The sequence below is a fragment of the Rattus norvegicus genome, chromosome 13 (genome assembly GCF_021556685.1).
Source record: "Rattus norvegicus strain SHRSP/BbbUtx chromosome 13, alternate assembly SHRSP_T2T, whole genome shotgun sequence".
NCBI lineage: Eukaryota > Metazoa > Chordata > Mammalia > Rodentia > Muridae > Rattus > Rattus norvegicus.
Window position 1 is genome coordinate 97,579,779 of NC_141546.1, and position 15,741 is coordinate 97,595,519.

Sequence of the window (15,741 nt, forward strand, 5' to 3'; positions counted from 1 at the left end):
ATACATATTATTAAATTACTTTTTAGGACGGCTTAAAAGAATTCCGAGTTCTACTTACAGGGTACATGTATCTACTGAACAGTATAGGAGTTTTTTAATTAAACTTTTCCAATCAAAATTATAAATACGTTATCTTGTTCTCTTAAATCTTTGTCAATACAAAGTTTACACTAAATTATTTGACAAGGTTAGCCAGAATTATAACCATTAATTTGTATTCATCTAGTAATTAAAAATAAATAAGAGAAAGGGGCAGCGATTACAGAATACTCCCTGTACTTTTGAGCCATGTGACAAGATAATTTAATTTACTTACAACAAGAATAGTTCTCCAGGAGAAAATCGCAAAGGAAACAACTCCCAGAACTGCAGTGACGACCACAGGCTGCCACGGTAGTCCATAGAAGTCAGGCCCGGGCTGAACACTGTCAGGCAGCGTGGCAACTAGCTGAAACAGACACAAGAGAAATAATGGAAAACTTTCATAAAGTACCCCAGGTTATCTTCAACAACTCCCACTTTGAGAAATACAGAGGAGTGTCGGTCTCTAATTTGTTTGACTTGTAGTGCTCTCAAGCAGAGAGTCTAAATACCTTTTAAGTCGGTATATATTTCCAATTTCTAAAAGGCTCTGCTATATTGTGATATCTACTATGTAGTTAGAAATTCCCTGGATCATACTTTTAGATAAGTTGAGTTTTATCACTTTAAAAAGCATGTAACACGAAAAGTTTTAAGTATATAAGCAATCAACTTTTGTGGGTGCAAATAAATCCAGTGTGATAATGTATTATTCTCCTAATATTTTAGGTTGGTTACATTCGTACATAAACAAAACAGGTGATGAGTAAGTCCAGACTGCTCTGGATAACCAACCGGTTTAGAGGTCAGGCTCTCAAATGTCTATGCGGCTCAAATGTCAAAGGCAGTATTACACACCTGCCCACTCCACACTTTCACTGCCTGCTAATTATAATATTGGCCCCACCCCCTGACACTGCCCCAAGGAAAGGATTCTACCGGTTAACACTTTGCCTGTCACTGTGGCAAAGCTCTGAAAACCCTGCAAGTGACCAAAGTGTCCCACACCGCAGCGCCGCGTCCCGCCGCCCTCGGACCCCGCTCGCCTCTCCGGGAACTGTCGTGTCGCTCTGGACACTCGCTCTGCCCGGCCCTGGTCCTCCCCACTTCCACAGCCGCAGCCCCTCCCTGGGACTGGGGACTGTCACCTCTAGAAGCTTGGCTATGAGGGCTGCGTAGAGCACCGAGAGTGGCCCCAGCAGCTCGGGGTCCCCCGGGGAGGCGGTGACAGCAGGCACGGTGGCAGGCAATGAGTCCATGGTGTGGGGGCAGCTGCGCGGAGACGACGTTTCCTGCGGACAGCACCGAGCCGGCTTTCACCGCTTCCGCCTCGGGAAGGACCGGCTCCGGGGGGGGGGGGGGGCGGAAACTGGGAATGAACTTCGCCTTCCCGGGCTGCGGAACCTTCCGCACTAGGCCTCCGGTAAAACACGTCATCAGACACGGCCGAGGAGCAACGTCAGCGCACCCAGGAAGCCGGCGAGCCGGGAGTGAGGAGGCGGGGCCGAGCGGGGGCCGGGCGGGGCAGAGCGAGGGCGGGGATGGGGCGGGGCGGGACTAGTGCGGAGTAAACCAACCGCGGAGCGGGGCTGGGGGCGGCAGCACGCTGAGCCGAAGAATCAAAGCAAAGGAGGTGAGTGGAGAAAAGATGGTGCGCGAAGGTTAGCAGGTCCATTCATTGAGTGAGGAGGTAGGGAAAAGAGCATAGGACTGGGCCGGGGTGGGGTGGGGGTGGGGTGTGGTGGGGTGGGGGTCCAAGTGAGGGGGAAAGTTGAGGAGCTGAGTAGAAGAGTCCAAGTGAGTGAGGCGGTTGGGGGCGGGAGAGGGGAGACGTACAGAGAAAGCGCAAGAGAAGGTAGTGGAAGATGGGTGTATAACACAGAGGTGAACGGAATAGTCCAATGAGGAGGAAGTAGGGACCAGAGCGCAAAGAAGAGATCCAGGGAAGCACTATCAGGATAAAAGATGCTCACCTGCCACAAAGCACAGAGTCAACGTGACCAAGGAGCTATATAGACAGTGATGGAGGGTGGGGTGGGGTGTTATGGATGGACTCTAGGAAAAGAGAAAGCTAGGCCCAGAATTGGATCTGTCTTGAGGTGCTGAGACACAGAAGGAACTGATTCTGGAAACCCAGACAAGACTAGAGATCTTCGGATCCCTTCTGAATGGTGGATCAGACTGGTATCTGGATAAGACCTTCTTCCCTCCTGCCCACTCCAATCCTTCTCTTAGGGTTCCTCTCTTGACCTCCACTTGCCCATAAACAGCCACGTGGAGGAATTCTGTCATTACCAATTCTGCACCAACATCCTAATTTTGGGGTCTCTTATTTTTAAGGTTACGGACTAGGGGTAATAAGTAGCCCAGAATCATGTTAAAATTGAAGGCAATGGGGGTATTTAATTGGGGCGGGGGAGGGGGGTGTATCCTGAGTTTCAGAATAACCAAATGAAAGAAAATAGTGAGAAGGCAGGCTCAGTTCTAGCCAAGGAATACAGGCCATAGGACAGAAAAGAAAACCCAGGAATCTCTTCACACAGGAGGTTGGAGGTTGAGGCAGGAAGATTGCTGTGGGTTTGAGACCTACATGTGCTACAGAATGGGTTTGCTGGGTTACAAAGGCCCTAGTATAGACAATGAACTACAATAAGGAGCTGGAAGGGCGTCTCAGCCGCTAACAACTCATGCCGCCCTTGCAGAGGACTAAGTTAGGTTCCCAACACCCTGGTGGAATGACAGACACTGCCTGTAACTCCAGCTTCAGGGGATTTAAGCCCCTCTTCTGACCTCCACATGCAACTGTGACACTATATACATACCCTCACACAGACACATAAAAATAAAAATAGAGGCTAGAGAGATGGCTCAGTGGTTAGCGTGGCAGTTAAAAGCACTGGCTGCCCTTCCAGAGGACCTGGGATTCAATTCCTAGCATCCAGATGGTAACTCACAACTGTTTGTAACTTCAGGTCTAGGGGGTCTGAGGCCCTCTTCTGGCTCCATGGACACCAATCATGCACATAGTGAACAAGCATACATGCGGTGCACAGGCATACATGTGGTACACAGACATACATGTAGAAAAAAACCTGGCCACATGCATAAAATAAAAATGAAATAAAAAATGAAAAGAAAATAAGTTAGGAATGGTGACTTAACACTTGCAATCCTGGCACTTGAGAGGCTGAGGCAAGAAGATCAATACAGCTTCAAGGGTAGCCTGGGCTGTAGAAGTGGCTTCGAGGCTAGACCAGAGAGTGAGACACTGTCTCAAAACGCCATCAACAATAGTAATTGTGTATGGTGCTAGGACATGGTGCCCAAAGTACATTAAACAACCCAGGTGGGAAATAAGAGTGTTTACCACTGGGAATAAGATTAAGAACTGAATATGTTTAAGGCTCTGACATCATAACCCTTAGAAAAAAGAAATCTACAAAATAACGTGTAGGTATAAGACTTGTGCTTTCACAGAGTCTAAAAGACCTGGACCCATTTCAAGCATTTTTCCCTTTCCATATGGCAGTCTTTCAGAACTCCTTCCCAGTTTGAAAACAAATGCTGTTGTCATCTGATGCTGATCACCAAGTTAGGCTCCCTGCTTTTGTTTGAAGGTTTCCAAGACAAAGTGTTTAAAAGCTGGGCATGGTGGCTCACATTTTCAATCCCAGCACTCTGGAGGCAGAGGCAGGCAGATCTCTGTGAGTCTGAGGCCAGCCTGGTCTACAGAATGAGTTCTGGACAACCAAAGCTATGTAGGGAAGCCCTGTCTCAAAGAAAAAAATAACAAAAACAAAAGACAAACCCTAAAAATTTAAATCAGGATACAACTTTACCCATTCAAAGAATTACTGTGTAGAAAAAGAATTACATCTTACAAAGAGTTTCACATAAAGAGAGATTTTGAGTCAGTATAAAAATGAGTTAGCCACAGAAGGATGGGTAGCCCTGACAGGCAGCCTCACACTAAGAATTACCGATGCGTGCAAGAAAGTAGATCCTACCACAGATGATCACATTCAGTGAATTCAACCAGTCTCAGAAAGACAAATGTTTTCTATCATTTACAGTTCCTAGATTTTAAATAGATATGTAAAGGCATGAATGTATATATGACATGAAAATCCAGGAGATTAAAGGGGGCTACAAGGATGAGAAAAGGGGAGCAGAGGGCTGGTGAGATGTTGTGCATAAGATATTTACTTGTATGAAATTTCAAAATGAAATAAATTTAAAAGAATTACTAATACACAGACTTGAGAACGAACGACCTGTCAGGAAATCACTGTCACTAGTGAGACGCTAAGGCAGTCATCTTCCAAAGTTCCCTCTAATTTTAAGCTTCCAAATATCAGCCAACAATTGACCCATAAAGCTGACCCATTCAGCTTTAGTTCTCCTAGTCAAAGCAGAACAAATTACCTTCCCTTCCATTAACTGTGCTCCTTGCTTGAAACTTTATATTGCCTCGTTCATGGGTCCTCAGTCTTCCCATATAGTCATATCCTCACAAGCCCTTGAAATATCAGGACTGTAACTTACAGGCACCAGTTCTCTCCTTCCACAGTGTGGGATATGGGATTGAACTCAGGTAGTCAGACACGATAGCAAGTGCCTTCACCGGCTGAGCTCTGTTACTAGCCCCCATATTAGAATCTTTGATTCCTAGCAGTCGTCTTGTGCGTATTGGGCCATAAGTGCGTTCTGGAGCATTCCCTGAGTCAGTCTTGGGGCACTATGTCCTTCTTGCCTTTTATGTCTATGTCCTTCCTCTTTCACACTAAAAGTAGATGCCGTATCGGGTATTTTATTTATGTCTATAACTCAGACCAAGAAGAGAGTCCTGTATATAACTAGAAATGTGAGGAAGACAGTCTTCCTTCCACATTCGACCACTGACTCCTTGAGATGCTCAAAGGATACTCCTGAGCCTAGTTCAGTCACTGGAAGCCTCCTAACTGGAACAGCTCGGAAGCTGCCACCAGTGCCAGCAGCCACGGAGAAATCGGGAGGTGGATTGGCTCTGTTCCATCTCGTCAGACAGCCTCTCCTCTGAATTTGCTGGCCTCTCATTCAGCACTGCCCTCTGACCATAAATAAGAAGTAGGGGGCTGGGGATTTAGCTCAGTGGTAGAGCGCTTACCTAGGAAGCGCAAGGCCCTGGGTTCGGTCCCCAGCTCCGAAAAAAAGAACCAAAAAAAAAAAAAAAAGTAGGAGTGGGAGGAAATTCACAACGTGCCGGGTGCCTCCCCAGACACTTTACACTGTCGGCCACTTGGTTGTCGCAGTAGACATAGTTTTTATTTGCACTTTTCAGACAAGGAGGCTGGGATTCAACGTTTAGTTATTTCCTATCTGACGTCTTACAGAAGAACAATGGTGGGCAGAGACAGGAGGACAGGCAGGAATGAAATGGGGCCGAGAAGCACAGAGGAACTAGTTCTGCATTTTCTGTATCACAGTTAATGGATTCTAACAGCCTTTGATATATTCTTAAGTGAACAAAAGTGGGCTGGAGAGATGGCCCAGTACACAAAGGTTCTTGCACCAATGCTGATAACCTGGGCTTGGTAGAAGGAGAGAACTGACTCCTGCAAGTTGTCCCCCTTACAGTCACCCATATACATATGCACACACTCATGCACGAACATTAAATAGATGTTAGAACATTTTTAAAAAATCAGAGAAATCATAGAAATGATCATTGCCCTGGTTATTATCCTCATTTGATCATTACATAATATACAAATCTATCAAATTACCATAACTCAGATCATAAAGATGTACAGTTACTATGTTCCAATTATTTTGCACAAACTTTTAAATTGGGATTTGAAACCAGATCTCCCTGACGCAAAACCTTTTTTACAGAAAACAACAGCAAAACTCTATTACATAAGCCTCAAGATTACAGACCCTACAGGAGAACACTGTGACCAAGATGACGCTGTGCAGTCCTGACATCACTTGGCCTCCAGCCTGGTTCAATTTGCCTAGAGAGATGTCCAATACCCACATACACCACCAGAGGGAGCCAAATCCTACAAACTTGACTCAGCCTCCAGAGACCTTAAGTGTCTTATTTGGATCCGGACTCTCTTCAAAAAGATTGCCTTGCATAAACATTTTGCCATGATAGCTCTTTCTAGGAAATAGATCTGACCTCCCACTTCTCTGTCTCACACCTTCAAAGGGTACGGAGCATGACACACCTCCTTCCACAGGCACCTCGACTTTCCTAGTCTCCCAGCATCCCCTTTTCCCCATGCTTCCATTTCTCTAACATGCTGTCTCTTCTGTCCCTGTTACCCATCATCCTTCCCCAGTCCACTCTGTTCAACCACAAGCCATACTTCTTAAACCACATCTCAGCTAACTCCTAACCTTCTTGTTCCTCTACCAACCATGACAAAAACTGTATCTTGTGTTTCAAGTGAACATCTCCAGCTCTCGGAGGCACTGAAAGGTCCCAGGGGACAAACCCTGCTGTATAGGTGTGTACATGCCCAGCCCTGCCAGGGAATAAACTCTTGTGTGCTAACCTCAGGGCTCCTAATTAAAGCCATCCACCTGCGGCTCATTTTGAGTGGCACCTTCAGAGGATTGGAAGCAGAGTTCATACAGATACTTTAAATTCTTCACTCCAAGCTCAGATTCAACTTAAAACATGTTGCAAATCAAGCCAAGATGGTGGCCCATGTCTACAGCATCAACACTTGGAGGTATTAGCTGGAGGCTCAGTAGTTCAAGGTCAGCCTTGGCTGCACAGTGAATTTGAGGCCAGCCTCGCCTATGTAAGACCTGGTGTCATTAGCCCTTACACATACCTCCTCCCTGCAAACACCCCATAATAACCAGTTTCTAGCTGAAGACACTGTATCAGACTTACCATCTTACTTAAGTAGAGGATGAAGGAGTACAGGGAACCAGATGTACTTTCCAGAGGCGGGGCATCTGCTGGCCGCTCTGCAGTTCTCTCTTGTTGCTTTTCTATATCATCAGCCCCGACAGGACCACCTTCGGGTACAAAACCTGAAAGGGGGCAACAGACAACATACTGTCTTTTATGATTTAAAAGAGTAATTTTTCTCTTCATTTAAATATTCAGAGTGCCCTCTAAATATTAGTCACTAAGTATCATAGTTTGATATGCCTGGCCCAGGGAGTGGCACTAGTTGAAGGTGTGGCCCTACTGGAGTGGGCGTGTCACTGTGGGAGTGGGCTTTAAGACCCTCATCCTGGCTTCCTGGAAGTCAGTCTTCTCCTAGCAGCCTGAAGATGAAGATGTAGAACTCTCAGCTCCTCCTGCACCATGCCTGCCTGGATGCGGTCATGCTCCTGCTTTGTTGATAATGGACTGAACCTCTGAACCTGTAAGCCAACCCCAATTAAATGTTGTCTTCATAAGAGTTGTTTTGGTCATGGTGTCTGTTCACAGCAGTGAAACCCTAACTAAGATACCAAGCATAGAACATTTGAGAGCCCTAAGGAAAATTACACAGAGCAAAGCAAACCTTCTGGGATCATAACTGGATCCATCAGACCCTTCAGTTATAAAATGAGATCATTTCCAGTCTGCTTCTAAGTGCCCCATCCTGTCTCCTATCCATTCAGGGAGACTGAAAACAAAACCCCAAACTTACACATTCTCCAAAGGGCTGGGGTTGGGCGGAGGGGGTTTGCCAGGCAAGGCATGCTTTTAATTCCTGGACTCAGGAAGCAGAGGCAAAAGGATGGCTATGAGTTCAAGGCTAACCTGTTCTATAGCAACCAACACAAGGAAAACCATACAGACACAATCACAGTCAGCAAACTCTGACTTGGTGATGGCAGAACACTGTATTAGAAACTTTAAGAGAGCTGGAAAAGAATGAGTTCAGGGCCCAACAAGATGGCTCAGTAAGAGTGCTTGTGGCCGAACTTAATGACCTCAGTTTGGTTCCTGCAACCTATATGTCAGGAGAACTCTGACTCCTGAAAGAGTCTTGCAGATAGACTACACTAAGGCTTAGTGTGGCTGGCATGTAACTGATACTTAATACTTAGTGTACGGACAGGTGACCACGACATAAAATATAGTAAATGCCAGGAAGGATGGAAAGAATTTCTTCCAGAGTGGGAAATGGCTTGAGGCTTTTGTGAAGGAAGGAGATCCATTTATACCCGAGAAGATTCTACATAAGGAAGTGATGGGACAGGGATGGATTTCAGCTTGCGTTACATGAGCCTGGCATGTGCCATCAACAGCAGTTAGTGAGAGGCTGGGCTGCACCCTCTAGGGGTCTCTCCCAACCTTAAAACCCGGTTCACTATTGACCTATGACTGACAATGGGTGACATTTTCCCAGTTAGGTCAGCATCATAGCACCAGAATTGTGGGCAGTGACCCTGGAAGTCTTGCCTAGAAAGGTGGCTGGGCATTGTGTGGGGGTGGCGGGATCTAAAGCAGACATCCTGTTCCTACTCCTGTAAGCACAACTTTTCCAAGTCCTGAAGGTTTTGAGCAAAAGAGCAATGAGTGTCAATGGTACCTGACTTGTTTTCAGTAAATAGGACCTTTCTAAATTAAAAAGGAGTTGGAGAACGTTACACAAGACGATGGTGTCCTCTGGGATACGGGAGACTCCTAATGTATGATTCCTTCTCAGCTCAGCTAAAGTTCTCTCCACTGTGACATTTCATACACTTTGTGTATTCCCTGGAGAGCAGGGGATGTTGTTACTCTAGTGACACTGAACCCTTCCTTTCTACAGGCTAAGGCTACAGCCGTGCTTCATGTTCTCTCTCTCTCTCTCTCTCTCTCTCTCTCTCTCTCTTTTCTCTCTCTCTCTGGAGCTGGCAGTCGGTGGTAACACTAACCTACCACGCAGGAGGCCTTGAGTGTGATCCCCGGCACTGGACCACCCCGCAAAAGAAACCCCAGTAATGGCATTCTTATGATAGCAAAATAGCACAGCGAGGGCATCTGGTTTTCTGTGAAATGAGAGTGAGCTATACAACAATTAGCAAACCACTGATGCCATTATTGAGGATGTTTAGAACAAAAACAAATAATAACTTTTTATCTGTCACCAATAGTTCCTGTGTGCTGAAATGAAATATCTACAATTATGTCAGTCAGCTCAAGACTGTCATTCCCTCATTGTTTCCTAAAAGCATACCATGGGAAGATGCCTGGACCTTCACAGTATTTTTTTTTTTTTTTTTTTGGTTCTTTTTTTCGGAGCTGGGGACCGAACCCAGGGCCTTGCGCTTCCTAGGCAAGCGCTCTGCCACTGAGCCAAATCCCCAACCCCCCTTCACAGTATTTTTAAAAGCTGTATTTGCCTCGTTTAGGCAATAACTCAGAAGGCACTGTAGCCACTCAGAGGAATGGGAGTGGACAGGGAAACCGAGACCTTTAAGCTAAGATTCGGAACTAGTTCCCCCAGCCTTTCCCGGGGCTTATTTCACACTTCTTGCTGTCCCCAGGCCAGCACTTCATGTGCTCTAACAGGATGCTCTGCCTTAGAACATGTAGCCTTTAAAGCACAGGAGCTCAATTTCATACTGACAAGATTTATAGTGGCTGGGCACAGCCAAACACTAGTTTGCAGGTTAGTGACAGCCCCTGGCCTCGTTGCTATTTTTGATCTCCATACATCTGAACTCTTGCTTTTCCCTGTCACTTGTGGAACATTTTAAAAACTCATACACACCTGAATTGGTTTGACTTTCCTACCTTTAAGAATAAATATCCTAGCAGGCCTTCTTTACAATACACCTCTACCTCATAGTGAAAAACTATAAAACTTACCTAGATCTATTTCTTTCTCGGTACTTGGCTTCTGTGATATCTCGGAGGCACTTGGGTACTCAGTCATGGGTTGATTCAAGACATCGGTGTCCTCTGGCAGCTGCACGCTGGTCACAGGTTGATCCAAGAGATCGGGCTCCTCTGGAAGCTGCACGCTGGTCACTGGTTGATCTAAGAGATTACGGTCCTCCGAAACCTGCACACTGATGTCTCCTGTGTTTTCTTGTGGTAATCTGTCTTGCTGGGCTGGCTGCATCTCTGGAGAACAACACATAAAGAGAGTTTGATCAAAGATCCACTTTGGTTTCCCCAACTGACCAGTATTCCTTCATCACCAGCCCAATGTCCTACCCCATGTGCACAGGTAAAAAGCAAAGCACGAGTGTTAACTTCCTTCATACTGACTGACAGTAACTCAAGCACAGATTTACAAAGACACCTTCACTTCAAAGCATTTCCTAAGCGCGCTCATGACAAAGACATCATTGCCATGGCAAGCCAGAATATGTCCACACAGACATGCAGAAGAGAGAATTCCAGTCCAGTAGGGAACCCAGGAACAACATAAATGACAGTCTTCTTCGTGCACAGGCTGTTGGTCTCATAGAGCCCATCAGAGAAGGAAGGGCATTCTGTGCATGGGCAGCTTGCAAAAGTGACTTCAGAACACTATGGAGTACTACTGGAGTATTTCCAAGTGACAGTGGGCTCATCCCTATGAGCCTGAGTGCAGAGCACGCTGTGACCCATGAGAAAGAGCATTTTTTTGTAGCCTCATGTTTTACTCTCCCATAATTTTTGAGTTTTTTCATCCTTTTTTAAAAATTTGTCTTATTTTATGTGTTTGGATATTTCGTCTGCATATATGTATGTGTGTGTACCATGTACATGTAGTGCCCACAGGCTAGAAAGAAGGCATCAGATCTCTTAGAACTGGAGGTATAATGGTTGTGGTGCTGAAAACTGAAGTAAGGTCCCCTTAGCCGCCGGTGCTCTTTTTTTTTTGGAGCTGGGGACTGAACCCAGGGCCTTGCGCTTCCTAGGCAAGTGCTCTACCACTGAGCTAAATCCCCAGCCCCACCGCCAGTGCTCTTAATTGCCGCGCCATCCCTCCAGCCTGAATGTTCCATTCTGAGCCAAAAGCTTCAATTTTAAAAAACGCTCACTGTCTACCAATTCTCAGGAGAATTAGCACTCTAGGAAGACAGGGGTCTCTAACTACTTCACTCTCAATACAGCCACTTCTGTTTGCAAAGCTCGGATACATCGAATATGCACACAGGAGTCAGAATGCCAGGCTACCCTGGGGTCAGGCCAAGAGATATATACTTCTGTCTGCCTCGTGAGTGCTATAGGAAAGCTCTTCCTCGCTCCACCCCTGAATAACCTAACACGAAACCCCCAAGGCCCAGTGACATACAACTGGAGGAAGTAGGAGAGGACAGGACACCCACAACAGATGAAAAGTACTATTCCAGCTACTGTGAAAGTCAAGAAACTGAAAGCAGGTCTGCCATATGACCCAGCTATACCACTCCTGAGTGTTTACCCACTGGACTCCAGGACAACATGACACAGAGATACACACACATCAATGTTTACTGTAACCTGAGTCATGACTACTGAGTTACAGAAACAACCTGGATGTCCAACAACACAGGGACAGGCAAAGAGAATGTATGACGTGGTAGGATCTTTTCAGTCGTGAGGACGAATGAAGTTACGTCATTTCCAGGCAGATGGAAACAGCGGGAAATCCTCATGTTAAGTGAAGTGTCCCCAAAGGACAGACATCACAGCTCCTCTCATGTCTGGGTCTTGGGGTTTGTACAGGTATACAAAGTCAGTTATGTACGTGTGACATAAGAATTGGATGTATCTGTCTAGAGGAACACGGAAGGCTAACTGGAAGGGGAGGGATGAGGAAAGGGAGGGTAGCGTGGTGTAGAGAAGGACCATGCTTGAAGTACGTCACATATTTAAATGTTATAAAGCAGTATAGTGCTGAGCACACGCCTTTACAAATAAATATATGAAGAATATGTTCATAAAGCCCCTTTTATAACCTCACATGAAAGCTGTCCTCTGTTAAGAGCTTTACTTTGTGATTTGTTTTCTTGGTAATATATTTCTTGTAAAGTTTTTATAAAGTATCCCTTTGAAGATGGAAACCAGTTTCAGCTGCCCTATGGAAGAAAAGTTGGTATGGGGAAGAGGGGCGATCTGCCTCCATGCTCAGCCTAAAAGGAAGCTGCAGTGGGAGGCTCTGTAGGTCTAGACCCACGCCTTTCGGACTGTGACTAGAATTTTACAAACAAGAAATGGAATGCTTTAGTATATCCCATGCCCCATACACACCCCACCCCCACCCCCATGCCTGCACACTATCTCCACAAGGTTGTAGGCAGGTACTTTACCTTCTCCTGGTCCAGCCCAGCCTTCCTCCGGAGGTGGAGGTGTGGCTAATGGGGCAGTCTCCACTCCAGAGTATTGATACCTGACAAAATAGATCAGGTCTTGTATGTCATCCAACACCTCAGCTTCTTCCAACGGACTGTTCTCTTTTGCGTCCAGGTCCCTAATTTTGGACACTGGTGTATCAAGCATTTTCTCCGCCACACTCAGAATTAGTGACTCGGAGGCACGGAAGACTTTATCTAGGACTTTCTCCACGTTGTAAGGCAGGCTGTCCCGATGTGCTGATCTCAGCTTTATTGACATGTCTTGGAGCAAGCCCTCCAGCTCACGAACATCGAAGTACTTCAGGAAACGATACAGGGACTGTTGGTCGTCCTTGAAGAAACTGTTTATGATAGGCATGTCTTCCCTTATACTCTTGAGCACTATGTCAGGAATTTCGGGTGTAGCTCGCTGGGACGGGTCATCCCCAAGGTCTTCAGCATCAGGCCCCTGACTTTCTGAGTCTCCAAGCTTCTTGGTATCTTCCAGTTCCCCTCCTGAGATTTCTTCTCCCCCAGGGTCTTCAAGTCCCAAGGTATTGCGTGGCCCCTCCGGGTTGTCTTTTTGTAAATCACTAGGATTTTCCCTCAGAACAGCTTCCTTGGAGCCTGGAGTCTGAGCTGCTTTCTTGTCTGGAAGGCTGTGGACCTGAGAGGGCCCCTGGGCTCTCACATCTGCCACATGGCTTTCTTCTCTGTCCACCACCACACTACCTGACTCCTTGCCCATATCACCTGCCTCTTCAGATGTGGTTTCACTCTTTTTTCCCGTATCCAAAATCACATTAGCTGGGTGTTTGTTTTTTTCAGTGTTAAGATTAAGGGTCCCCAAAATTACTTTTTCAAAAACTTGAGAATTCATATCTGGCCTTCTGCCGTGAGTGCTGGGGTGATTTTCTCTAGACTGCTGTGCACTCACAGCATTTTCATCCTCCAGCAGTACCTCATGGGGATCGTGGTCCTCCTCCTCCTCCTCCTCCTCCTCCTCCTCCTCCTCCACTTCTGGCTTAACAGGTTGGACACTCAGAACTTCCGGGCTCTCAGCCTCCTGCGTCCTTTGTGTGACCTTGGGTGGCTCTGCATCTGTTAGGTCTTCCCTGCCCTCCTCCTCTGGAAATCCTGTCTTCTCATCTGCATGCTTACTGACTACAGCAGCTACGTCTCGCTCTTGCTGCCGAGAAAGATTTCTTCCCGAAATAGGAACTTTCCCCCCCAGTTCTCTTGAGAGACCAGTTTCCTCTGGAGGGGAGAATCTAGGTTGATTCTGAGTTTTAAGACCTGGTTCTCGAAATCCCTCCTGTTGGCCTGCTTTTGATCCACTGACAGAAGTGTCTGGGACCTCTGTACTGTCTTTGGATGCATCAGGCTTATTATTCCCCACGAGTGGTGCAACACCCAAGGGTTGGTGCTTGTTATTTTCCACCTCTGAACTCCTGGCAGCTCTGTGTACTAATTCACTCTCCAAGCCGTCTCCCTTCATCTCTCTGGTCTTGTCTTCATGGACTGTTTCCTTGGAGATATGGATAACTGGTTCCTTTAGGCCATTTTCTTTTTTTTCAAAGACAGCTTTCAGTGTAAAGTCTTTGCCCTTTGCAGCAGCTGGCAAAGGGTTGAGCTTGCTATTCTGAGGACGATAAGCACTCGCCGTTTCTGATTTGGCATCCTCTGACTCAGGATGTGCCAGGCCTCCCCTGGATTCCTGTACGTCCTTTCCTTCTCCTGTATTGACAAGTTCTGGGTCTGTTTCTGAGTCCTTTACATCACTTGTTTTGGGCTCTTCTACAAGAAGATCACCACCTTCGTCATCACGGGCTGGATAGCCAGGTGTTGGCCGTGGCTTCCTCTGATGGCTAGATGAAGCTAACAGGTCCTCCTCCTGGAGAGATCTCTCTAAATCCACCACACCTGATTTTCCTTCACCTCCTGTGACAATGGAAAAGAAAGTATCCCCCCAGGTGGTCAATACATCTTTATTGTCATTTCTGATGCCAGGAGCCAGAGAGGGTTCAACTTTATCCTCCTCATTCAAGTTCGGATCTTTATCTGTTAAATATTTCTCCATTGTGGGCTCGCCAGGGGCTTTCTCATCGTTGTCCACAAAAGTGAGTAATGGTAGCTCGTCAGAGCTGTCTGTGTGCTCCTCTTCATCATCCATTAGATAATACTCAGCGTCCAGTTCTTCATCGAAGCCGTCCTCCAATGAAGTGACCAGTCTGGTTGCCTCATCATCAGACACAAGGGCATCAGCAGTTGAGCCAAACTTGGTTTTCAGGTCAATACTCATTTCTGTTCTCAGGACTTGGTAAGCATCTGTCTTCTCCTGCTCCACTGAGGCAGGGGAACTATTGCCAGTTCTGTTTTCAGTTCCTGGCACTTTTAATTTATCTTCAAAAGTGTCCAATGAAGACTGCACTCCCTGAGCATTAGCCGCTGCAGTGTCGGGATGGGGGTGGCTCTCCTGAGCTGAGGGCTGTCCCTGCAGTTCCTCAGTGCTCTCTGAGAAAGCACCTTCTCCATCCTCTGAATCAACTCTGACCACCTCGGGCTCAGATGCAAGGTCAAGTTCATGCTCCCGAGACCCTTCAGGAGATTTCTCTCTGTGCTGAGAAACTTCTGCAGCTTTCTCCAACTTTTCAGGTACAGAGTCCTCCAGTTCCAAAAATCCTAAAAGCTCTTCTATATTATAACTGTTAAAATCGTCTCTTCCTCCTTCAAAGCAGACAAAATCTGTCTCCTGGATGGAGAAGACAAAGACATGAGCATCTCAACAACCCAGAGTCCCAAGAGCAACTCCTATTCATACCAGCAATAGAGGTAGCGCCTTATTCTAGGAGGGCTTTGAGCCAAAGCTGGGCCAATACAGTATCAGGTCAGAGGGAGAACGACTCATGTGGCTGGTGAGTTTGTTTGGCCCCCATCCCTGGTGTCTGTTTGGAAAATAATCTGTTCCCCCATGCTGTCAGTTTTATGGAGACAGTTGGAGGCTTCCTGTTGGCCAGCTCTGGTTAGGTAAATCTGTCTTATTGTACAGCGCAATTATATTTGCATTAAAACAAACAAACAAACAAGCAAAAAGCTGGCTCATATTCTCTAAAAAGCACAGTGAGCAAACAAATGGAGACCTGTTATTCTCCCTCTGTGCTACTTCTGCGTTTCTCAGTTTGTTCTGCACACTTGGTGGCAGTGACTTTTACTGTCGGCTTGACAGCATTGATGATTGTCTAGGAGACAGGCCTCAGGCCATATCCGTGAGAGTTTCTAGCCCAGGTTAACTGACAAGGGAAGACCCATCGTAAATACAGGCAGCAGCATCCAGGGTCCTGGATGACATAAGAAGCAGAAAGCAATCTTAATGCCAGAATCCAGCGCTCCAGTTCCTAACCAGAGACGCACAGTGAGGAG

At 46.4% G+C, this 15,741-nt stretch overlaps 1 protein-coding gene and 1 long non-coding RNA gene across 3 annotated transcripts in view; one reads left to right on the forward strand and one right to left on the reverse strand.

Moving 5' to 3' along the window:
• Positions 1 to 15,741, reverse strand: part of Mia3 (MIA SH3 domain ER export factor 3) — a 41,546-nt gene that overhangs the window by 16,084 nt on the left and 9,721 nt on the right. Inside the window, exons 4-7 of one of the 2 annotated variants that reach the window (NM_001398684.1) lie at positions 12,298 to 15,073; positions 9,881 to 10,138; positions 6,974 to 7,116; positions 317 to 448 (exon numbers count right to left, since the gene is read on the reverse strand). In NM_001398684.1, coding sequence (NP_001385613.1) covers positions 317 to 448; positions 6,974 to 7,116; positions 9,881 to 10,138; positions 12,298 to 15,073 — 3,309 coding nt within the window. 2 annotated transcript variants of the gene reach the window in all.
• LOC108352586 (uncharacterized) lies at positions 1,641 to 7,493 on the forward strand. Its single transcript, XR_015636239.1, has 2 exons — positions 1,641 to 1,714; positions 5,956 to 7,493. It is a non-coding gene; the product is annotated as an uncharacterized LOC108352586 (long non-coding RNA).